The 24,695-nt window shown below is 46.3% G+C and overlaps 2 protein-coding genes across 3 annotated transcripts in view; one reads left to right on the plus strand and one right to left on the minus strand.

The window, feature by feature from the left end:
- Nucleotides 1-525: 525 nt before the first annotated feature.
- Nucleotides 526-4,555, minus strand: LOC105910627 (E3 ubiquitin-protein ligase TRIM35-like). The gene is made up of 6 exons (XM_031576031.2): nt 3,800-4,555; nt 3,339-3,434; nt 2,870-3,100; nt 2,667-2,689; nt 2,333-2,451; nt 526-1,787 (listed from the first exon to the last, which is right to left on the minus strand). Exons 1-6 carry the CDS (start codon nt 4,214-4,216, stop codon nt 1,252-1,254), a joined length of 1,422 nt encoding a protein of 473 aa, XP_031431891.2. The 5' UTR covers nt 4,217-4,555; the 3' UTR covers nt 526-1,251.
- Nucleotides 4,556-7,393: 2,838 nt separating this feature from the next.
- megf8 (multiple EGF-like-domains 8) overlaps nt 7,394-24,695 on the plus strand; it is a 43,163-nt gene continuing 25,861 nt past the window's right edge. Inside the window, exons 1-19 of one of the 2 annotated variants that reach the window (XM_031577070.2) lie at nt 7,394-7,890; nt 9,001-9,280; nt 10,133-10,296; nt 13,103-13,312; nt 14,089-14,269; nt 14,490-14,578; nt 15,026-15,239; nt 15,618-15,798; nt 16,606-16,751; nt 17,030-17,140; nt 17,791-17,942; nt 18,187-18,288; nt 18,546-18,693; nt 19,473-19,636; nt 20,305-20,496; nt 20,972-21,172; nt 21,894-22,151; nt 23,035-23,153; nt 24,118-24,249. In XM_031577070.2, coding sequence (XP_031432930.1) covers nt 9,109-9,280; nt 10,133-10,296; nt 13,103-13,312; nt 14,089-14,269; nt 14,490-14,578; nt 15,026-15,239; nt 15,618-15,798; nt 16,606-16,751; nt 17,030-17,140; nt 17,791-17,942; nt 18,187-18,288; nt 18,546-18,693; nt 19,473-19,636; nt 20,305-20,496; nt 20,972-21,172; nt 21,894-22,151; nt 23,035-23,153; nt 24,118-24,249 — 2,936 coding nt within the window. In that variant the 5' untranslated portion in view covers nt 7,394-7,890; nt 9,001-9,108. Of the gene's footprint in view, nt 7,891-7,923; nt 8,469-9,000; nt 9,281-10,132; nt 10,297-13,102; nt 13,313-14,088; nt 14,270-14,489; nt 14,579-15,025; nt 15,240-15,617; nt 15,799-16,605; nt 16,752-17,029; nt 17,141-17,790; nt 17,943-18,186; nt 18,289-18,545; nt 18,694-19,472; nt 19,637-20,304; nt 20,497-20,971; nt 21,173-21,893; nt 22,152-23,034; nt 23,154-24,117; nt 24,250-24,695 lie in introns of those variants that run through there. The other variant, XM_031577071.2, reaches the window with a different exon arrangement.

Consider the following 24,695-nt stretch of genomic DNA (forward strand, 5'->3'; position numbering starts at 1 on the left):
TTGTTTTTAAACATTTCAATAATTTGCTCACACATTTGTTGGCAAACTGGTGATCCACGGGCCATCTTTGCTCCTAAAAGACTAGGCCTTTCTTGGATGCTGCTTTTGTACCAAATCATGATTACAATGACCTGCTGACATCACTAGTTTTAAATCACAAAAAAATTTCATTATTCTACCTCATTACCACCCCTAAATTGCCCACGTCCCAACTTTTTTTGGAAGGTGTTGCAGGCGTGAATGGCAGGAATGGATGTATATTTACAGATCAAATGAAGTTGACTAGACAAAACATGAAATATCTTGTGCTCATACTGTCTGCAATGAAATACAAGTCAAGGTATATTTATGAATCACTGCTTTCTTTTTTATTTGCATTTTCCATACCGTCCCAATTGATTCTGATTTGGGGTTGTACAATATTGATTAAAACATTTGTTATTGCCATTAAATGCATATTTTTTTCAGATTAATATGTTTTCACATCTGTGTGACAATGCTTTAGAAACTTTTCTCAAAGCCTGATTTATATTTCATTTCTTTTTATAAGTTGATGTTTGGTTAGAAATGAAACCTGCAAAACCATGCTTCCACAGAAAGCTCTGCCACAAGCCAATGTTCCACATTAGGGTCTGTTAAAAGACTCTGTGTACAGCTTGAAATACTGACAGACTGCTGCATACCAGCGACATTAATTTGGTGACTTCTGTGCATAGACTGCACATATCCTCAGCAAAACCATGTAAATACATTCCCCAAAAACTATTTTGGCTGTAACTTCAGCACAGCCACACTCTGCCCCCTAGTGGTAAACTGACAGACTGAACTAAAAAATGGAATTGCCAACATTGAGGCGCACACAAGTCAACCCAGAGGAGCCAGAATGCGGAGTGACAATAAAAACAAGACATAGCATTCACAATCCTCTCTCTCAAAACAGGAATTCAAAGACTTTTATGACAAAAAACCCTTTCCAAAAAAAAAAGAAGAGGAAAAAAGATAAAGTTGTCCACCACAGTGCGTTTAACTACCTACCAGAGGGGAAATTACATATCTCTAAAACATGACACAAGCAAAAACAGAAAAAAAGGCATTTAAGGCACAAAGGATATGCAGTTACTCCCCTTCTCATTCATTCCATTCACTTTTCATTCACAGTGCTGTGACACATTGTTGGCTTGTTCCGACTGGTGATTCAGACATCAACACTGTGAAACAGCTCCTGGGTAGAGGAACGCTGGGCAACAGGGGCTACTGCTGGTGAATGGTGACCTTGGAGGGCAGTATCTTCATGGGGGTACTGTGCAGATTGGGCCCGAACAGCGGCCACACCCTGTTGGGGAACTTGTCAGTGTAGGTAATGAGGTGGCGGCCGTTGACCTTGTCCCAGAAGGACACCTGGCCCTTGTCCATATTGAGCTTGATCCGTATGGTCTCGGGCCGGCGGTCCACTTTCAGCTCGGTGCGTGGCGAGGTCAGACCGCTGTACACGCCCTTGCTAAGGCCGATGGTCCACACGCCGCCATTGGTAGTGACGGTGAACCTGCGCTTGCGCACCACCGACTCCTTGCAGATGCCCAGGACCCACTTAGGGTTGTCGCCCACGTACACGTCCCAGCGGTGCCGCCCGGCGCCGAAGCCCTCAGAGCCCAGCACGAACACACAGGGGTCGAAGCGCTCTGGGTTGTCTGGGAAGGCTTGGCGCTCCTTGCTCTCCATCACACTGCTGAAGTCAGGACTAATGCGCAGCCAGGGCGAGATGGTGTTTGGGTCCATGATCACGGGCACTGATGATGGAAGAAACATGTACAGTGAAACACACATGGAATTGAATGATGTTTTTTTTTGCATTAGGCAGAGTATATATGACAAAGGAAGAAAAGAATGCCCTGTTTTGGAGGACATCTCTGTGTCCTTTCAGAATGTATTTGGCAAAGTAATCTACATCCATGACAATCAGGCAATGCCTTTGGTGTCAAATATTCCAATGTCCACTGAACATTATATTGATAATCATAATATGTTAAAGACCGCCACATAAACACTTTTAACACTTTTAAGATTTTAAGTGTACCAGGTCATCTTGTCCTATAGAAGATTACTTTCTGTTTATGAGGCATTTTTAACTTAAATTAAACTTTTAAACTAAACTAAACTAAACTTCAATTTAAGAGCAACCAGTTCCTTGCGTACCCCAATCTGTCTCGTATCTGACTTCATGTCAAGAAGGGAGACTAACTATACCAAACACACTCTATTCAGCTTCTAAGTTACTAGCAGCACAGCTGTCTCACTGTTCCCACCATTCCACACCAGCTCCAGGACTACTCACGGCACTGCACTTGGTTCTGCATCTTCTCCCAAATCTTGTAGCCCACAGCTCCGGTGTGCTTGGCCACATGAATGAGCTCAGCCGGGTCCCTCTGAGGGCCCTCATCTGTCCACAGTGCACTGGGACACACAGGAGAGCACATAAGCACAGTACTGACTGTTTGCCATGGGGTGGTTCTCATTTTACAGGGTTTACCGCTAAGTAGGACTCATCCATCAAATATAACAAATGGGGGCACAGATTCATAGTGTAATGCATATATAATAGTCTGATATCAGAATTACAGGTAAACACAAGAGGTATGGTATGGGAGTGCAAACACTGTGGTACATACCGATGCTTCAGTTTGTTGAAGTTCTGAAAATTAAAAGAAGAACCATGAAAAAAACAACAACATTCAACATTGTTCAGATTGAAACTTCCATAGAACTCAACAGACAGAGACTCAGTTTAATGCGCAGCTGCTGACTTCTAGTGGAAGGCTGGCATAATACCAACAGAACATTGGTCATTCGTAGTCATGTGCGTTTGCCTTACCAGGAGAAAGTCCAGGTCCTCGCCCCCCATCTCCTTCCTGACGTTATTGATGAGATCATTTAGACTGGCGAGGTCTTTGGCCAGAATGTCCACCTTCTCTTTGACAGCCTGCTTCTTTTGTTCCTCCTCTTTCTTCAGGGCCTGGATCCGCGACTCCTCATCCTGGTTGAGGGACTCACGTAGGCGATCAAACTCCTGCCTGATCAGCTTCTCCGCTGTCTCTGATTGGTCCTGAGGGAGGAGAAAGAACAGGACAACAGGCTTTGAAAGGCAGAAGCTGAAACTGAGGCGTTATACCTTTTAAATATCTAAAACTCAATCATTGAGGTGTTTTGAAGATGTTTACTAATTTGACCTCTGAATATAACTGGTCTGGCAGCCTACAGCCATATATTGCATAACAGATGGTAAAGTAAATTACTTTATGATCTCTTACATCTGTGTGATTGAGTTGAAATACTTGTATTACCTGTATGAAGGAAATTGTATTCTCATATCGCCTTTTCATCCTTTTGAAAGAGTCCACTTTGTCCTCCAAGATGTTAATTTTTATGTTCAACTCGCCCTACAGGAAACAAAACGGTTTAGAACAGGACAAAGATCTTGTCTTTGTTTCAACACTGACAACAACATTATATGTAAATCAGATACATACAGATCAGCCTTGGTGTGTGTGTGTGTGTGTGTGTGTGTGTGTGTGTGTGTAACCATAGATATATATGTCGAAGTGTGTAACTGCTTGCTGAGACACGCACTTCATGAGGTCAAAGTTCAGTACACTACGTGCAGTAGTCCGCATGCGTGATAACGCTTACAGTCATACCTTGCTAAAGTTTTACAGTTTAACGAAGAGTAGTCAAATAAAGCTCCACAGTAGCTACACGTACACACAACACAAATTCTGAATAGCTTGACCTGTCATTGCCTCACCTTACAAATCGGGATCCCCTGGTCCAGTGGAATAAGCTTGTGCCCGCAGTGAAGCGGCAAACACTCCGTGCACACAGGTATCTCGTCCTTTTCGCAAAAGAGTGCAAAATCGCGATTGTGAAGACCACACACCATCTTCGGAGCTTCGGAACCAAACCATCCTTTCTGCCTCTGATAGGATTCGCAAGCAGCATTCAAAGAGCGGTTAGGTATGGGCTGCTCGTTGTTGCAGTTGTTCCTACAGACCGGGCACTCCCTCCTCGTTTTATTCTTCCAGGCCTGGTCCAAGCAGTCTTTACAGAAGCTGTGCGTACAGGACAACAGTACTGGGTTCGTGAAGATACTCTTACATATAGGGCAAGTTAAATCTTCTTCCAGTGGAGATGGCCTGTCTGTAATGTCATCTTGATCAGCCATGGTTCCAAATGTTTAGGCTACGGTATTATTGGTAGCCTACGTTCGCACACGTTTTACTTTCGCTTTCAATAGATCGCGTTTAACAACTTTTCTGTTCCTTATGAAGTTTGCCGAATCGTTTATATTTAGCACTTACATATGCAGAACATATGTATGTATTGGACTACTGTAGAATGTTCTACGCTACTTACTTCGCCTGACTTCCTGCTTCTCAGAAATGAGGATGTGAGATCATCTCAGAGGCTGTATGTATCTCTGCATGTGCTGCCCTCTGTTGGGATTTTATTTCGATGCTTTAATAATTAACCTCAGTCACAGGTCTACTGAAATTGACGGTTAAAAGTAAAGTAGACTATTTTTAGTTTGAAGTGATTTTGGCGACTCTACACTATACGAGTGACGTAATTGAATATCATAAAATGTCCCCAAAATTATGCAAAAGCATTTTTTCCCAAACGAAAATTGTATGTGTTGTCACACATACAATAGCGTAATAGACCTAAGTGGTTGACTACATTCCTATTCAGTTCAGTTATTTAATTTCCTCGTTTCCTTGTTTTTCTTTTTGTCTTTTACAGTAGTCATATGTCACAAGCCCCTCTGCTGCCATGTCATGTCTCACCGCCTGTCTTGGAGAGATAAAGGCATGGATGAGAAACCACTTTCCCCATTTCAACAGTAGCAAAACCGAAGTCCTTCTTGTTGGCACTCCACACCAGGTTCAGTCATCCTCCATAACTCATCGCACCTTCGACAGTCAGGTCATACCCCTCTCCTCCACAGTCACTAATCTAGGAGTTAGGTTTGACCCTCACCTTTAATGACCATATAAAACACCTGTGCAAAACCTCCTTTTATCATCTCAAAAACATCTCCAAACTTTACCCCTGCCAGATGCAGAGAGACTCGTCCACGCCTTTATCTCCTCAAGAATGGACTACTGTAATTCGCTCTTCACTGGGATCACTGGCAAGAACATCCAGAAGCTGCAGTACATCCAAAACAGCGCTGCCAGGATCCTGATGAGAGTCCGGAAATTCGATCACATAACACCCATTCTACACTCACTACACTGGCTCCCTGTCTCATTCCGTATTGACTACAAAGTCCTACTACTCACCCATCAATGTATAAATGGACATGCACCCCCCTACCTACAAGAACTTATCACTCCCTAAACATCCAACCGCACCCTCAGATCCACAAACAGGCCGCTCCTGCGGGTCCCAAACACCAAGCTCCGCACCATGGCCTTTTGCTCGGCAGCGCCGTGCCTGTGGAACACCCTCCCTGACCACCTAAGGGCAACACAGACACTGGACTGTTTTAAGACTGGCCTAAAAACCTTTTTATTCAGAAAGGCGTTTCTTACTTTTTAAATGTATTTTATTATAGGTTGTTTTTAACTATGTTCTCAATATGTACTGTGGTAATCTGAGATTCAGGTGAATGTAGAGTGCACTATAAATTAAATGAATTATTATTATTATATGTCACATTAAGCTTTCACCTGCTCTGCCTGAGCCTAGCTCTAAACACAGCAGTCTATGCTGTTTGTTTGTTGATTGTTTTGAGACAATAAATCAGTCACAGAGAAAATGAAGACTGGCATTTTTGCTTTTATAAACATAGACATTATTGGTTTCATCTCAAGATAACTATGAAATTGGCTAGAAATATTGTGAAACGAATTTTTCAAAGGTCAGTGGTTTCCAAGTTTCAGTCGCAAGAAAATACTTCTTGAACCATTCACTTCCCATGCATCCAGTTGCACTCCTCGCTTACGATAGATCTGTGAATATGTTCGGAGCTCCACAAGGCTGTGTATTGAGTCCCCTGCTCTACTCCGTCTACACATATGACTGCACCAACACCCATACTTCAAATACAGTTTGCAGATGACACGACTGTGGTAGGACAAATCACCAACGAAAATGAAAGTGCCTACAGAGACGAAGTTGACAGACTGACAGGATGGTGTAAACAAAACAACCTGACACTGAATGTCAAAAAGACAAAAGAAATCATAGTTGACTTCAGACGGCAAAAGGCGAACCCTCAACCCCTCATCATCAATGGTGAGGAAGTGGAGAGGACCTCCTGCTTTAAGTTCCTGGGGGTTATGCTCTCAGAGGACCTGAAATGGGTGATGAACACAACCGCCACAGTCAAGAAAGCACAGCAGCGGCTCTACTTCTTGAGAATACTGAAGAGAAACAACCTGTCTCCCGAGCTGCTTAAGTCTTTTTACCACTGTTGCATTGAAAGTGTCCTCACATAGGCCTACTGTATCACTGCATGGTACGTCAACTGTACAGACAAGGACAGGAAATCCCTCAGTCAGGTCATAAGGTCTGCGGAGAGAATAATTGGACTTCCACTGCCTCCCCTGGACGACATCTTTAGAACATGCTGCCTCCGCCGAGCATGTGGCATTTTGAAGGATGAGACTCACCCCGCAAACCATCTCTTCACCCTGCTACCCTCTGGCAGGTGCTACCGGGCCACTACAGCCCGCACCTCCAGACTGCAGAACAGTTTCATCCCCAGGGCCATCACAGAACTAAATAATCACACAACTCTCATACCCTCCACCCAGCACAACTGCACTTTTTTTAGTGGTTTCACAAACAAATTTAGTTGTGTATCTAATGCACAATGACAAATAAAGTCTATTCTATTCTATTCTATTCTATTCTAACCTAGCAAGCACGAAAGAATACTAGTATAGTGGCAGAAGGGAAACAGAAATTCCAAGGGGAACTTTATTTGAGTGCTACCAGCCTTCTGAGCTGGACTCGGATCGACGTGCGGTTTAGATCTCCGGCTCTGTAAAGTTCTGTAAGAATCTATTCATTGGAAGTAGGCTACACATATATAAAAGTGAAAACTGAAATGTTGCTAGTTTTCCCAACTCAAACCATTGACACCAACAACACTGATGTTTGATAGTTTGTCTAATGTAGCCTAAATAACACTGGTTGTCTGCCTAATGACTAAAATTGAAAAAAAAAAATGTAAACCTTTCAACAGTCCAAGGAATTATCTCGATGAAACGGTGATTTCATCAATACATTTCCATGCAGTTAACATTATTATGAATTATTATTAATATGGAATGGAAATACAGCTAATGTTGACCTCACCGGTTTTTGTCAGTAGAGGGCACAATTTTGTGGGTTTTGATAACGGCATTGTGATGACAACCAGCGCGCACTAACAAACACACGGCGCTGCAATCAAAGACAACTGAGTGTAATTGCTGAGAATTTATATTGTCTGCAAATTGGACGCACTAGGATAGAGAATCGGGCGCATCTGAGTCCACAATACACGATGCACGAATAGCATTATACAATTAACACGACGCTGGGTACATAAAATAATAATCTCAAATGTGGATAAGTGATTGGGCTGCTCACCCAGGTACCATTCCGAACACAGGCCAACGCTTGATGTAGGCAGGCAGCTTGTTGCTAGCTGAGCTCAGCAGGACTGTTATCCGTGGAGATTCAGGCAAGGTATTCTTGCTTGAACGGTGCAAAACGAGAGGCGGACGTATATTAGATCGTACACTGGATTATAATTATTATTATTATTTGAATACATGATGTGATTCATGTATCTGGCGGTAGTTGGACTTTACAGCCATGGAGATAAAAACATTGCATTTGGTGAGTAATGTTATATTCATAATGTCAACAATAGTGATGGGAACAGCTGGTCGTTAGCTAGCTAGCATAGTTAGCTAGCTCTATCTCCACAATGTCCGTAAGACGTTTACTGCCATATCTCCGTAGTTGTGCGTGCAATTTGGTATGTGAACATTGGTACATTTAACTATTTAATTATAGCTCTACAGATAGTCACATTTTAATTCGAGCAAGCTAACTAGCTAGGCAAGAAGGTCTGCTAGGTATGACATTTCTTGCTACCGTAGCTAGCTAGCAAAACAGCTGGTTAAGCTACAAACGCTAATGCAAGCTAGCCGTTTAAAGAGACAGTGATGTCGACCAACGTTAACGTGGGCTAACCTAAATGTTCTTAGATTTAAATAAAATAGCTTCCAGCAAGAGAAGGTTTATAATGTTAACCAACAACTAACTTTGATCTCTATTGCTTTGCACTGATCTGTTATTCCTGGAGGTAGCTTACTGTAAATCGTAGCCATCTAACGGTGCAATCGATATTATGCTTAAGTTAGCTTGCTAGTGTATGTCCTGTTTTCATTATTCTGGCTGGGATGCTAACGGTAACTTTTACGTTGGTCTTCATCGTTATTATATTAACGCTGTCTTCTGCTGTTGTTGAGTGATTTGCAAGTTGTCTTAGCTGTATTAACAAGCTTAGATCAGGATCACAATTTTAGCTGTCAAACGATGTAAATCATACAAATCAAGGTATTTTATACATCTGTTCCTATATCACGTGCCCTTGCCCCCCATTACAATAAGAACGGCAAGGACTTCGATACCAAAACATTGGGTTAATGCAACACGGCTATGTATGCTAAAATGACTGGGCTTATGGTGTATCTCTCTCTACGTTTGTGACCACTGTTGGACGTGTCGGTGTGTTATTATAACATATAATATGAGATATTATAAGATATAATATGGTGGTTAACATTTCATTTATTTATTGCAACTGCGCCTGCCGTTGATTTGCTACGGCGGTTTTCTTAATGAAGACATAACAACTTTTACAACACTTTTAGGTCTCAAAAGTCCATTTGGCCAAAACTGGCCTTTACAATACTAACACGTTTTCCTTTCTTTCTGAAGGTTGCTAGCCTGTGAACCAACTTCCTCTGGCATCTCAACCACTTCACCCAGCTCTGCTACATCTTCCCTCCCTCTTCTCCCTCCTCCTGTCCTGGGGTGGAGGAGAGGATGGCGGTCCTTTTCCTTGCCCTTTTGTGGATGGGACTGCTCAGCTGGGTCCCTGGGTGCCTTGCCGGGGACTGTAAGGGCCACAGACTGGTCCTGAGGGGGCCCCCAGGATATGTTTCAGACGGACCAGGGAACTACTCCGTGAATGGGAACTGTGAATGGCTCATCAAAGGTGATTTTAAAGATTTTGAAATGCATTTTGTGTTGTTGGGATGACATTTCAAAGTCATTTTTGAGGGGAAATGGGTCAGATGAGAAATAATTAGAAGAAGTAAAACACTAAGAGTGGGTGTGAAATGGATGTGAGAGTTGAGAGACAAAAACTTTGAAGAAGTCTCAGGGATGCGAGACTTGATTATGTGACGTGAGAAGGATGTTAAAGGTGCTAAACGTTTGGAATGGGAAATTTAATCCATGTTTGAGAAATCTAGATTTTGGTCATGTTTGAGGTGAGAGGGGACCTGTTTAAGTGAGTGACAGGTGTGAAAGGAATGAGAGAGGTGAAGCTTTACTCTGATGCTATCTTCAGGAGCCGCGGGGAAGTCCAGGATATGATTCAATGACAAAATTAAGTGGAGGTTTTACTCATAGGGACCACACTTGTACACATCATAAACCTAACCACCAGAAAGAGCAATGTGCTTCACCAGACGGAGTCAGTTTGAAATCTCATGTATGATGCATTGCAGTATGTAGTTCCAGCAGGCATTTTACCCTCATATTTTCTCTTAAACTCTCTTAAAGTGTTAATTTATGGTGAAATGGATAATGAAGTGGTTTGGTCATATCAGGACTGAGTCAGATAAACATCATTTTGGAACAACAGGACCGTCCTGCCATCAGCCTATTTGCATGATTGGGCTTCTCAAAGGGCTTCTTCACAACCCCATGCAGAATTAATATTGTTGTTAGTCATGTGAAATCACTGAAGTGCTTTTCTGAGAACAAAATGTTGCTCACATCATGCTTGTTTGAATAATGCTTGTCAGTGCGATTGACTTTGATGCCTTATCTTCTGTTTTAGCTCCTGGTAGCAACTACCGCATCGTTGTGAACTTCACCTTCATGGAGACGGAGTGCACCTACGACTACCTGTTTGTTTACGACGGTGACTCCTACCAGAGCCCCCTGTTGGCTAGCCTGAGTGGCAACACCCTGCCCCAGCCTATCGAAGCCAAGTCTGGCCAGGTAACCTCCTCCATGGGCCTTCTTTCAGTCTTTCATCCTGTCTGTCCATGGCGGTAGTCCAAGTACGTGTGTTAGTTTGGTAACCTGGCTAAGTTAACTCTAGAGTAAGTGGTGTACCCCCTTATAGAAGAGCTGTGTGGCTTCTAGTAAATTATACTGAATGAGAGCTTAATAGTGCTTATTTTGTTGAATGGAAGAAATGGTCTGAAAATACTGGCAGTATAGTTGACGCCTAGAATAGCAGCCTAGTTGTTTGGTTTAGTTTATGACCAGATTTTGTAAATTTGGTATGTGGTTGTGTGGCTGTGGTAATTCTGAAAAATGATTCATTTTATTTGACACACTTATAGGAGCTCTGTTCATAACCTTGAGCCTGGGTCATAACAGAGATAATTGAATCATCCTATTCCATCACTGCCACACATAACTAAGATGGATGCAATGTTCTTTTAGAAAGGTACAATCTGTGTTCTGACGGACATATGAATTATTTAGCCTCTTGAGAAAATAGAGCTGAAATATGACCTACAGTACTTTCTTAAAATACGTTCTAAATACCTAGTTCGTTCTCAATAGCTGTAGATAGTAAAAAGAGCTTTGCTTGTAGTCAGTGTTGTGGGAATGTCCTCCCGTCAGACCATAGTTGGGCTCATCAACAGTCTTCTACCCTCACTACATACCTACACTAGAAGAGCACTCTGAGAGTGCAGACCTCTGCCAACGCCAACAGGTCCTATCCCGCAGTGTTAAATTAAGTGAAAATAAATCCTTAGATCCGGAGTCCCCTCCTACATTTAATGGGTTCCTACTTGGCCCATGCTTTTCCCCTGCACCAGATTTAATGAAAAACGGCCCAGTGTTGTTTTTTTTGGTGTGCAATCCTGCTGACAGTCAAACAAACAGTACTGTAAACATAACCTCTTTGGTGGAGATAATGAGGCTTACATATGATGCTTGGTTCATTTTGTAACACCGAAGTGAATATTCTAAATGAGCTTTGCATATATGATGCAGTCTTGTAGGAATGTCTTCCTGGTAAGCCCATCAATACATCTACAGTCATTGCATGCTTGCACGAGACCTATATGTAATGTTTTGTAAACTCAAACAAATCTTCACCTACTCGCATGTCTAGGCATAGCCTGTAACTCTGGAGACAACGGTAGTTAAGTGTGGCCTAAATGTGCTCCCGCTAGGCTAACTTCCACCACATGTAAAGGGCTGGGAGAGCACTAACAGTGGACCGGTGCTGGTTCAGTTCTACTAGTTCTATGTTCCCTCTGCTCTAGCTGTGTCATGCTAGTTTGTCATTGATGCCGCTGACTCCTAGCATGACTCCGCCTGGCTACTGCTCACAGCTCAATTTTCGCTGGGATTATAGTCCCGGAACTCTCTTGGCATAACAGGCTGGGATGATAGTCCGGGAACTCTCTTTGCATAACAGGCTGGGATTATAGTCCGGGAACTTTCTTTGCATAACAGGCTGGGATTATCGTCCGGGAACTCTCTTGTCATAACAGGCTTGGATTATAGTCCGGGAACTCTCTTTGGAAAACAGGCTGGGATTCTGAGTGGTCTGCAATCAGTGACCAGTGAGGGTGGCTAAGTGCGATGACGTTAAACTGAAGCGTTTGTTTGAAATGTAGTTACAACGATGGGGCCAGTGCTAGAGCTGGACGAAGCGATGCAAACAATAGTAGCAACCCTTACAAACATCGAAGAATTGATGCCCGAGCAAGAAGAACGTATTCATCAACTGCTAAGACATTGCTTCCTTACTGCCGAGGTGGTTTGGGAAAAGGCTAATATATCAGCTTGCACCGTTAGTGGCCAAGTTGGAAGTGTAGCAATCATATAGTAGTCAATGCCTATTGGTTAAAGGCTGGCCCAGTGGTTTCCCAATTAACCCGAGGTCTACGCCCATTAGGATGCAACGACTGCAAACAATCCCGAATGGGGCGTGATCAGACCCTATCTATTCACAAAGTGAATTTGGGTCTGGTTATGGCAGGCTAGCTGATTCCAGCAGTGCTGACCTGAAACTTCAGACGAGCTGGAGAGACAGCCTGTGTAACGCTGTGCTGAAGCTTTAGACGAGCTGGAGAGACAGCCTGTGTAACACTGTGCTGAAGCTTTAGACGAGCTGGAGAGACAGCCTGTGTAACACTGTGCTGAAGCTTTAGACGAGCTGGAGAGACAGCCTGTGTTGTACTGTGCTGAAGCTTTAGACGAGCTGGAGAGACAGCCTGTGTAACACTGTGCTGAAGCTTTAGACGAGCTGGAGAGACAGCCTGTGTAACACTGTGCTGGAGCCTCAGACGAGCTGGAGAGAAGAGACAGCCTGTGTTACGCTGTGCTGGAGCTTTAGACGAGCTGGAGAGAAGAGACAGCCTGTGTTACGCTGTGCTGGAGCCTGAGCTCCTGTCTCATCTTTCTCTTTGAGTCTGTGGAATGTGTTAGGAGAGGAGAGGAGAGGAGAGGAGAGGAGAGGAGAGGGGAGGGGAGGGGAGGAGAGGACTGGACTGTCTCTTGCCTCCCCTACTGCCAGCGTGAGCTCCTGTTTTATGAGGGAAGTGAGTCATGGAGCAGGACCAGCTGCAAACCACAGGATTGTTGTCTCACTGTGTGTGTGTGTGTGTGTGTGTGAGACTGTTTGTGTGTCGCTGTTTGTTTTTGTGTGTGTGGTTTATGTTCACATTTAATGCTTGCTTGTTTTGCCATTTCTTTCCCCCCTCTTTCTCTCCACATGTCCATCCCCTTCCAACTCCACCTCCACCCTCCATCTGTCCCCCGGCCCCCTAATCAGATGCTGCTCCATCTCTTCAGCGACGCCAACTACAACCTACTGGGCTTTAATGCCACCTACTCCTTCTCCGTTTGCCCCGGGGCTTGCGGAGGTCACGGCCGCTGCGACACCGCCTCGTCCCGCTGCCAGTGTCACCAGGGCTGGGGGGGAGAGGACTGCACCACCCCCCTCTGCTCCGTGGCCTGCACCAGACACGGACTCTGTGATGAGGTGAGGAGGGCAGGAGCTCCTGTAGGATACAGAGAGGGAGGGAGGGAGGGAGGGAGAGAGGGAGGGAGAGAGGGAGGGAGGGAGGGAGGGAGGGAAAGAAAGAGAGAGGGAAAGAGAGAGGGAAAGAGAGAGGGAGGGAAGGAGGGAGGGAGGGAGGGAGGGAGAGATCGAGAACAGTGCGTATGATGGACAAACAGAGGTAGACCTAGAGGGAAAGCAAGAAAGGGGGAAACTAAAGAATGTATTCCAGCATTAAGTCATTGACGTTGGACTCTCCTTCGCCTCGTGTCGCCCCGGCTGTGTGCTAATAATAATAATAATAATTTATTTTATTTGTAATGCACTCTTCATTCAAAAGAATCTCAGAGTGCCAACATATTAAAAACTAACTATAATAATACAATAAAATAAAAATGAATTAACATAAGCATAATAGAAAACTTTTTAACATTTTAACATACGATTTAACACAAGGCCAGAAAGGCCAGAAATGTGCTGTGGCAGCCATGCTGAAAGGCCCTTAGATCAGGCGTGAGTCTTCTTAAAGAAACAGCTCGCCATTTTATGTTCTGTATTCAGTCTGTCCTGCCCAAAATGCTTCATCTGTAGGTTCTGTCTAGAAGGCATAATAAGCCATTAAACCCTTTTCATGTGAATCCTCCCCTCTCTTTATCTCACCCTTACACACACACACACACACACACACACACACACACACACACACACACACACACACACACACACACACACACACACACACACACACACACACACAGAAAGGTGAACATTGCAACTGCAGCTCTGGCTACGTTGGACGGAGCTGCCAGCTCGGTCTCCATGACGACAGCAGTGCGGGCCAGTGGTGGGAGATGAGTGAGGGCGACGTGAAGGTGCCCCCCCGCACGGCCTCCGCAGGGGTCTACCTGTCCTCCACCAGGGCCATGTACCTGTTCGGAGGTAAGAGAAGCTGCCTATGGTGTGGTGGACGAAGACAAAACATAACTAGAAGGGACTTGTAGACTTTGGAATTCAATAATGGGATGAAGGGGAGTATGAGGGGAGACTAAGGAGAGTCACGTGTGTGTGTGTGTGTGTGTGTGTGTGTGTTTGTCTGTGTGTGTGTGTGTGCCTCGAGCACTTTGCCTTTGATCATCTTTCTGGCTTGTTTTCTGCGCAGGGTTTGACTTGAACAGAGCTCTGGGCGACCTGTGGAGGTACAGCTTTGAGGCCAACCTGTGGGAGAAGATGTCCATCTCCAATGCCCCAGTAAGAGCCTACCATAGCACTACATCAATGTCAGAAACAATATATAATGAACTGAGTTTTCTCTCATCGCATTCTCTTTGTTCTCTCTGTCTTTGCTTTCTTTGGTGTACACATCTGATCTTATCTCCAATTCCAATGTTTTTGTCTGTCTCTGCTCTGTCTCGTTTTGTCTATCTTCTTTGCATCTACTCTCTCTTTTTCTCTCACTCACTCACTCTCTCTCTCTCTCTCTCTCTCTCTCTTCCTCTCTCCCTCCCTCTCTCTCTCACTCTCTCTCTCTCTCTCTCTCTCTTTCTTTCTTTCTTTCTTTCTTTCTTTCTCTCTCTTTCTCTTTCTTTCTTTCTTTCTTTCTTTCTTTCTTTCTCTCTCTCTCTCTCTCTCTCTCTCTCTCTCTTCCTCTCTCCCTCCCTCTCTCTCTCTCTCTTTCTCTCTCTCTCTCTCCCTAAGGCTCCGCGGCACTCCCACACTGCCATAGAGTGGCAGGGTTGTATGGTGATCTACGGTGGGGAGCTATCCGACCACTCTCTAGCCAGTGATGTATGGATCTACCGGCCCCAGCCAGATGTATGGGAGCAGCTGGGCCAATCAGACGCCCCGGGAGCACCGCGACTAGCCAATCACGCGGCAGCCCTAGTGGATAGCTATCTCTATGTGTTTGGGGGTAAGTAAGGCCATCTGACTTCAAAATGTAAGTTGTTGTGCTGTCTACTCTAACTGCATTGGAGTAGGCATCATTACACATATACACACACACACACACACATACACACACACACACACACAGATACACAGATAAGACATAATGGCAACATAATGAGCCCCTGTTCAGGACGTGGCCTGGCCTTACATGACCTCCTTTGTCTCTCTGTCTCAACCTCTCTTCATGTGTGTGTCTCTTTGTTTTCCTCTCTCTGTCTCCCCCCTCTCTCTCTCCCTTTCCCTCTCTCTCTCCCTTTCCCTCTCTCTGTCTCCCCCCCTCTCTCTCTCCCTTTCCCTCTCTCCCTCTCCCTCTCTCTGCCTGTTTGTGCCCCCTGTGCAGGCCGGACGGAGGAGGACATGTTCTCGTCGTCTCTGAGCCGCTTTAAGTTGAAGGAGGGGGTGTGGGAGGGGGTTCAGCCGTCGGGGGGCAAACCTCCCGCCACCGCTGGCCACAGCATGGTGTTTCACGCCCTCTCTAGAACACTGCTGGTGTACGGAGGCCACCGACCCACCTCCGCCAGGTACAACAACACACAAGGAGATAGAGCGAGCCAGTCAGACGTTCAGAAAGAGAAGGATGAAATCATAATTTAATATAGCCCACAAAGGGAACATTTGGTTCAGTTTAAAAAGAACCCAAACTGTTTAGTTTGTTTAGTCACAGACATGGATAACGTTGGATAGTTTGTGCTAGTTTACAAGTGAATCGAATCCTTTAGCTTGCTAGCTATTTCTGATTCTATACTTGCTAGCTTTGTCTGATTCTATACTTGCTAGCTTGCCAGCTTGCTAGTAATCGCAGATAATGTTATTTAACCACAGAATTCATTGTGTTTACACTATTTGGCAAAATGAGAGAATCCATTTATTCTGTTCATTCATAAGCTTGCCTGATTACACACTCAATGTAGTGCCCTTTATCGATGGGCAGCTTTTCAATCAACCATTATTTACTACGGTTGTTATAGTTACCATTCAACGTTTCTAGAGCATTGATATAGAATGGTGATGAAACGTTTATTACTGGATCTACTTCATAGGTGTCCTGTTATACAGAAATATCGACACACCTGCCAGCCAATGAGAAAAGAATATTTCTTGTGTATAACCATCTATGTTAGCTACCTCACCAATTTGTTGTTGCACAAAAGCGTTTGAACAAAAACATTTTTATTATTATTATTAAGGTTTTTTAAGAAAGTCCAACTATTTGAACAATCAAATTGTATCGAAATAGTAGAATGGCCTCTGACAGCCCTAGTAGTTGGTAGCTGATCGATGTTTTCCTCCAGTGCTGTCCTGAGTCTTGCCTCCCCGCCCCCTTCCAGGTTCAGCCAGCGTGTCAACTCCACTGATGCCTTCCACGTGGACCAGCGCTTCTGGACCTCCTTCCGCTCACGCTTCCCGGCCCACGGCCCACGGGAGAGGGCCTTCCACTCCGCCGCCATCATAGGCAACTACATGGTGGTGTACGGTACGTCTCACATAGGCAACTACATGGTGGTGTAGGGTACGTCTCAGGTCCTGCTCTGTGCACCGGTCACGTACTGGGCCAATGGAGTGTGCTCAGGAGCTTCTCATTAGAGTTAATGATTAACATTCATCACTTAGAATATTTGAATATTTGTTAATGATTAACACTAATCATCTTGGAATAGTTGAATATTTGTTGTACCTTGATTTTCAACTTTTGCTCCTCTCTGCTCCCCGCCCATCTTTCCCCTCTCCTCACCTCCCTCCTTTCTCCTGCAGGAGGGAATGTTCACATCCACTACCAGGAGGAGAAGTGCTATGACGACGAGATCTTCTTCTACCACCTGGGCTGTCACCAGTGGGTGTCTGCTGGCGACACCTTCAGTAACAGTGAGTCATTTACCACAGCAGATACGCTCCTGTCACACCGTAACAGACAAGTCATGAGAAACAGGAGTCATTTACCACAGAACGACAGATACGATTCTGTCACACCATAACAGACAAGTCATGAGAAACAGGAGTAGACCAGGAGATGAGAAACTCCATACTAAAAGGGACATGGAACATATTCTGTTCCAGTGCCCCAGGCCAGTAACGTCTGGGCTGTTTGGACTCTATGGTGCTGTGTCTGTCACCTCATCCACTCAGCGCTTGACATAAATTCATATTTTCAAACACAATTATGTCTTAATTTGGGTCCAGGTCAAGCAAAACACATGCTGTTTTTCTTCAAAAAGCCAACCAAATGTATGTGTTCGTCATTAGACCCAAAATATGTTTTTTTCTGTGTTTTCATTTTGCTCCAGGTTGTTGACATACTAACATGCTAATGGATTCACCTGTAGGACCACACAATGATCTCATCCTGTCTGAGTGCTGACATGACTCATGGGTTTCTCTCTTTCTCTTTCTCTCTGTCACTCTCTAATCTCTCTCTCTTTTTCTCTCTCCCTAACTCTCTCTCTCTAACACTCTCTCTCTTTTTCTCTCTCTCTCTCTCTCTCTCTCTCTCTCTGTTGTTCCCTCTTTCCTCTCAGGGGGCCATGCAGTGAGAGGTCGCTACTCCCACGTCGCTGCCGTGATGGAGGGCCGCGTGCTTCTGGTTGCCGGGGGCTACAGCGGGGTTGCGCAGGGCGACCTGGTGGCGTACAAGGTCCCGTTGTTCGTCAGCAGTGACCCAGGGAAAAGAGTGAGTCACCTGACCAGGGTCACCTGACTCTCTCCACAGCCTCTCTGTTCACCTGGACATGTGTGCTCTACCCCCGGGGGGAAAGACGTCCGCCCGGCCGCCTGCTTACGGAAACCAGCCATGGCTTGTGGTGTTGCTATGTTTTTGAGTGCAATGTGTGAGTCCTAGTACAGTAGATTCATTGATTGGTGTTTTTGCTCTGTGTGTGTGTGTGTGTGTGTGTGTGTGTGTGTGTGTGTGACAGGATGCGTTGTGTGCTGAGGCCCCAGATGAGAGCATTTGTTTGAAAAACCCAGAATGCAGCTGGTGTGAGGGCCGCTGCCGAGAGTACCAGCCGACCAATCCGGTAACTCTCCTCTATCCTTACTCCCCCCCCCCCCCCCCCCCCCTCGCTCTCTCTCTCTCTCTCTCTCTCGCTCTCTCTCTCTCTCTCTCTCTCAATCTCCACTTCTCTTTATTTCTCTCTCTCTCTGTGTCTCACGGACATTGTCTGCATCTCTCTAGCATGTTTGCCTTTTCCAATCCTTCCCATCACGCCTCCTCTGCCCTCTTTCCGCCATCTGATGATCGCCCCTCTAACTGCAGTTCCTTCTCGCCCCACAGTGTGGCAGTAACGGGTGCCTGGGCCTGGCGCGGTTCCTTTCCGACTGCCAGTCCTGCCTGATGTTCAGCGGCACCTCTGGGGCACTGCCCCGCGCCCCCAGCGACCTGGGCTGGTGTGTCCAGAACGAGTCCTGCCTACCTGTGTCAGGTGAGAGGAAGGAGCACAGGATAGGGAAAAGGGGGCAGCTTTTGTTATTGTTGTTGTTGTTGTTGTTGTTTTTGTTCTTGTTTTTGCATTTAAATCAATAGCAAGCAGACAGGATTTTCTAGTGTTCAAGTTGACTGCTAAAATGGATACCCCTTTAGCTTTTTTTAGCTTTGCGGCATGTGACCCTTTGTTGTACGAGTTGTGACTTCCGGTGAGCCGCGTTGGTCTGCCATACAGTGTCTGCACCCTCAGTATACCCAGTGAGTCTGTATTTCACCACTGACGTGTCCGAGTGGAATAGAGAACTACTACTCCTACTGAGGCTGCGTGTCCTTGTGGGAGACCACGATCAGCTCATCTGCTTAACACCATTGCGCACGCGCAGGGGAACATACTGTAACTATGACAGCATAGCAGCCCTGTGTGGTACCCACTGATCATAGATCCCTATTTCATGTCAGGTTTTATGTGTGCATTACCTGAGAGGGAATAACTCAAGCGTTTTGTTTTGTGGCAAATTCCTTGATGTGTTCACTCCATGTGTGCGTTCGGCGGCTATAACGCGCACGTGCGTGCGTGCGTGCGTGTGTGTGGTGTGTGTGATGTGTTCAATCCATGTGTGGAACGTTCGGGGTGTGTGTTTGTGTGTGTGTGTGTGTGTGTGTGTGTGTGTGTGTGTGTGTGTGTGTGTGTGTGTGTGTGTGATGTGTTCACTCCATGTGTGGAGCGTTCGGCAGGTGTAACGTGTGTATGTGTCTGACCTCTGCCCCCTCTCGCAGAGCGCACTTCGTGCCACGTGGACCAGATCTCAGGGGCGTATGGCTGGTGGGGGGAGCGGACCAGTTTCCTGACCTCCCTCCACTCCTGTCGCACCGAGAACTATGTCCCGGGAGTGCACCTGCTCACCTACCACCACCCCCGCAACCAGTCACAGCCTGACAAGGTACGCACCCGCCACGCCCCCACACCTCTCTCTCTCTCTCTCTCTCTTTCTTTCTTTCTTTCTTTATCTCTCTCTCTCTCTGTCTCTGTCTCTTTCTCTTTCTCTCTCTCTTTCTCTCTCCAGAGCACAGGGCAATGACACTCCCCAGCTCCTGGCCACCTCGTGCTGGAGGCCCAGAGGCCCAGAGGCCGCTCTCTGTTTCTGTGTCTACTTTTCGTCTTTTATTTCTGTTTTACTTCTTTGTTTTGGTCCTCTTTTTTCTTTGCCTCTGTTCTCTCCTGTTCTCGCTTTCTGTTGAAATCAAAGATTGTGATATTCTTTGTTTGCATGTCTTTGCGTTCTATATCCAGACCACTGTGTCTTCTATGGCAACATGGCCTCCTTTCCGCTGTACAGTAACTTCTAAACCACCTCCACTTCTCTCCTCTCCTCTCCTCTCCTCCTCTCCTCTCCTTCTCTCCTTCTCTCCTCCTCTCCTTCTCTTCTCTCCTCTCCTCTCCTCCTCTCCTCTCCTCCTCTCTCTCCTCTCCTCTCCTCTCCTCTCCTCTCTTCTCCTCTCCTCCACTCCTCTACTCTCTTCTTCTCTCCTCTCCTCTCCTCTCTCCTCCTCTCCTCTTCTCCTCTCTCCTCTCCTTCTCTCCTCCTCCTCTCCTCTCCTCTCTGCGCAGGTGTCCATCCTGCAGAGCACCTCCATCATCCTGAACCCCTCCACAGAGATGGACGTGACGATGCAGTTCCGCGGCTTCATCCACCCGCTCTGGAGCTCCCCCTCCCCCTCCGACAGCGTCTCCGTCTGGGCCCGCATCCAGAGGCTCTACTTCACCGCCAAGATGGCCGCCGGGCCCAACTCCCTAGAGCTGGTGAGAGAGGGATGAGGAAGAAGATGGAGAGATCTAGTACAGCAACTCAAAGGACCGAGGAATATCATTGAATTGGAATGTAATGATAGTAGTGGGAGAGTTCTGAGAATCAATTTTTTGTGTTCCACATTACATTTTTATGCCAAATGCAGCAATAGTTTTGGGATACATTTTATATTCAGCTCAAATGTCAGTTCTTGAAACATGAAGTTACATTTTTATGAATCAAGATCAAGAAGCATGAACTAAAACCTTGTGCTCAAAGCACCTCAAAAGGAAAGTGCAGCGAGTTAAGTATTCCTCTGTTCTTCAAGGATCACCTCAGGTATCAGTGAGATTATTTTTCACTTGGATGTGCATCTACTGACCGATGGTTCTGCACAGAGTGAGGGGTCCTGAAGGGGCTCCTGGCCCTCAGAGCAGATCTCAGATTTCAGATTTGCTGTTTTCTTGAGCGGCGTGTGTTTCTCTGCAGACGGATGTGGTCGGCGAGTGGGTGGCTCAGCAGGAGAAGGAGACGCGGCTGTTGAACCGACCCAAACCGGGCCAGCGCCTCTTCCAGAACCTGACCCGGGGGAACCGCTACCTGGTGCAGGCCGAGGGCTACCTCAACGGCTCGGGCCACTCCAGCGAGATGGCCCTCACCTGGAACCGCACCGCGCTGCCAGGAGGAAGCGTGAGTTACACGGGACCACACACACACACACACACACACACACACACACACACACACACGCGCACACACACACACACACACACACACACATGTCTGACTAACACACTCACACAGTGTAAGAAATGCTCTTGACTCTGCTTGTTGCTGGTAGGCAGTACGTTTATTGGGCATTTCCGTCAGACAGAGTTTCTGTTTAGGGTGAGATGGTAGGTGCCCTGACATTTTCTCTGCCCAAGAACTACTATTACTCATAAATTGCAACCTGTATATAGGCTTCAGCCAGGTATGTGACCTGTTACCGTCATGATTTGGGCGTACATCCCCCTCTTTATGGTAGTGACCAATGTCTAATGTCAGCATAGGGCAGTACATCTTTCCTTACCAAGCATACACATACATCAGCATGTTCATAGAGAAACTACTGATTACTTGGCCTACCTAGTCCATCTGTAGACAGCAAGCACACATTAGATAAATAACACAAATACCGGGTTGTAGCGCAAACACGCTAATATGCTAACAGTCCAGTACTACAAACCCAACCCAGAGCTGGAATGCAGATGCAAACACACACGCACGCACGCATGCACGCACGCACGCACGCACGCACGCACGCACGCACGCACACACACACAGAGAAAAATCCAGAATGTGGACTGTGTACATGGCAGAAATCCCCGTGTTCAAACTCTGTTTCTGGTCTCTCTCCGCCGGCCCACAGGAGATCTCGTTCCTCTTCCTGGAGCCCTTCCGCTCGGACTCGTGCTGGGAGTACCGCTCGTGCTTGGCCTGCCTGTCGGACCAGTCGTGTGGCTGGTGCCCCACGCTCAACCAGTGCCTGTCCAGGGACAACTCCAGCCAGCCGCCCTGCCGCGAGCCGGAGCCCGAGCCCGAGGACGGGGCAGAGCGCCACCTGCTGCTGGCACCGCAGCACTGCACCCTGTGTGACGAGTACCGGGACTGCACCGCCTGCTCCCAGGTAAACACACTCCAGCCAGCCCTATCAGCTCCGCACTCACCTGCTCCCAGGTAGACACACTCCAGCCAGCCCTATCAGCTCCGCACTCACCTGCTCCCAGGTAAACACACTCCAGCCAGCCCTGTCAGCTCCGCACTCACCTGCTCCCAGGTAGACACACTCCAGCCAGCCCTATCAGCTCCGCACTCACCTGCTCCCAGGTAAACACACTCCAGCCCCCGCCCTGTCAGCTCCGCGCTCACCTGCTCCCAGGTAAACACACTCCAGCCAGCCCTATCAGCTCCGCACTCACCTGCTCCCAGGTAAACACACCCAGCCAGCCCAGTCAGCTCCACGTTCAGCAGCTCAGAGGCTGATCAGGGAAAGGTGGAGGGACAAGAAGAAACATATAAAATAAATTAATTGGGGGGTTTACCGGGTCTCAGGATTTCAAGATTCCGTGATTCCGAGAAGATAAGAGTCTCCCTCCTTCTCAGCTTTGTAGTCTCGTGGCTTGTAGTGGATTAACTGCCTAGTGTCATGTGTGTGTGGGTGTGGGTGTGATGAGCTTTGTGTTGTGTGTGTGTGTGTGACTGGGTGTGATGAGCATTGTGTTGTGTGTGTGTGTGTGTGTGTGTGTGTGTGTGACTGGGTGTGATGAGCATTGTGTTGTGTGTGTGTGTGTGTGTGTGTGACTGGGTGTGATGAGCATTGTGTTGTGTGTGTGTGTGTGTGACTGGGGGTGATGAGCATTGTGTTGTGTGTGTGTGTGTGTGACTGGGTGTGATGAGCTTTGTGTTGTGTGTGTGTGTGTGTGACTGGGTGTGATGAGCATTGTGTTGTGTGTGTGTGTGTGTGTGTGTGACTGGGTGTGATGAGCATTTTGTTGTGTTGTTGGCTGCAGGATCCATACTGTGAGTGGCAGTTCAACTACCCCAAGAAGGGGGACAGCCAGTGCAGTCGCCGCGGGCGACAGGAGGGATCCATCCGCCATCCTGGGGGCTGTCCTAAAGTCTGCAACCAGTGAGTTCTCTCTCTCTCTTTCTCTCTCTCTCTCTCTGTGGCAGTGTGTGTGGTTGTATGTAGTGGTGGGTGTGCTTATTCCTTTATTATTGTGATCCTAATCACAGAGATGATTCCTAGAGAAATGGCTTGTTCAGATGTTACTCTGGAGATGCTCCTAAGGACCCTCTGGGGCTCTAGATTGCGGCCTGTTTTCTAAGCATGTATGCTTGTCCTTACGTGCCCTATACTCTCTGCACCCAACCCCAATGCAGTGGAGATAATTGGGTTTAGATATACATTAGATATACATCAGTACACGGAGTTCCACTCACACCAGGACAATTAGCCTTTCTTGTCAGCACACCAGTCACCCCCCTCTCCAGGACACGGATGTGACCATATGTCCTCTCCTCTCCTCCCCTCGGTCTCTCACTCACACGTACAGTTGACTGTGAAGAGGTAAGATCAAAGTGGAGTCTGTGCATAGAGGTCCTTCATAGCTCCAGGCTTTGCAGGGTTGCAGGACATTCACTCCATTATTCTTTGACTGATTTGGCAGAGTTATTCTGTGAAACAGATGGCCTAGTTGTTCGTGGGGAAATTCGATGAAATGCTTGGGTGTTGCTTTGGTCGTTGTTCATGAGAGGCTAAGTTCCGCAACCAAAGCCTGTAAACGAAACTTTAGTTGTAGTGGTTACAGGAAAGATTTGGTATGATGGAAGCCTTAACCCCAAAGATTTCATGTGGTTAGGTACTATATCATCATCATCATTATTCATTCAGGGAGAATTGACTGAGCACAGGGCTCTTTTGCAGCAATGCCGTGATTGAGGCTACAGGCTATATGTTTCACTTACAATAGATAATAGATACGGTAAGTGTTTAATCTCTCTCTCTCTCTCTCTCTCTCTCTCTCTCTCTCTCTCTCCCTTACTCTCTTTCTCTCTCTCTCTCTCTCTCTCTCTCTCTCTCTCTCTCTCAGGAGGCAAACATGTGGGGAGTGTCTGGCTAACTCCAGTCAGTGTGCATGGTGTGAATCAGCCCAGACGTGCTTCTACTTTGCGGCGTACCTCACCAAGTTCCCCTACGGAGAGTGCAGGGACTGGTACGACAGGTAAATGGCACCCAGCACTTCTAAGCATGAGATTAATAAACTGATCAATCTGATTTAAAGATCTGATGGTACGACAGGTAAATGGCACCCAGCACTTCTAAGCATGAGATTAATAAACTGATCAATCTGATTTAAAGATCTGATGGTACGACAGGTAAAACACCCAGCAGTTCTAAGCATGAGATTAATAAACTGATCAATCTGATTTAAAGATCTGATGGTACGACAGATAAATGGCACCCAGCACTTCTAAGCATGAGATCAATAAACTGATCAATCTGATTTAAAGATCTGATTCTAAGCATGAGATTAATAAACTGATCAATCTGATTTAAAGATCTGATTCTAAGCATGAGATTAATAAACTGATCAATCTGATTTAAAGATCTGATACCACATTTGTCTGTCAGTTAACATTTATAGTTAGTGACGTTGTCTTTTCTTCC

Source organism: Clupea harengus, chromosome 11 (genome assembly GCF_900700415.2).
Source record: "Clupea harengus chromosome 11, Ch_v2.0.2, whole genome shotgun sequence".
In the NCBI taxonomy this organism is placed as follows: Eukaryota; Metazoa; Chordata; class Actinopteri; order Clupeiformes; family Clupeidae; genus Clupea; species Clupea harengus.

Bases quoted from the DNA above. Each gene is read 5' to 3' on its own strand.
- LOC105910627 (XM_031576031.2), bottom strand. From the start codon at position 4,216: ATGGCTGATCAAGATGACATTACAGACAGGCCATCTCCACTGGAAGAA. The intron at 3,101-3,338 runs GTAATACAAGTA...CTCCTCCCTCAG, and splicing joins ATACAATTTCCTTCATACAG to GACCAATCAGAGACAGCGGA. The intron at 2,690-2,869 runs GTAAGGCAAACG...TTTAATTTTCAG, and splicing joins AGGACCTGGACTTTCTCCTG to AACTTCAACAAACTGAAGCA.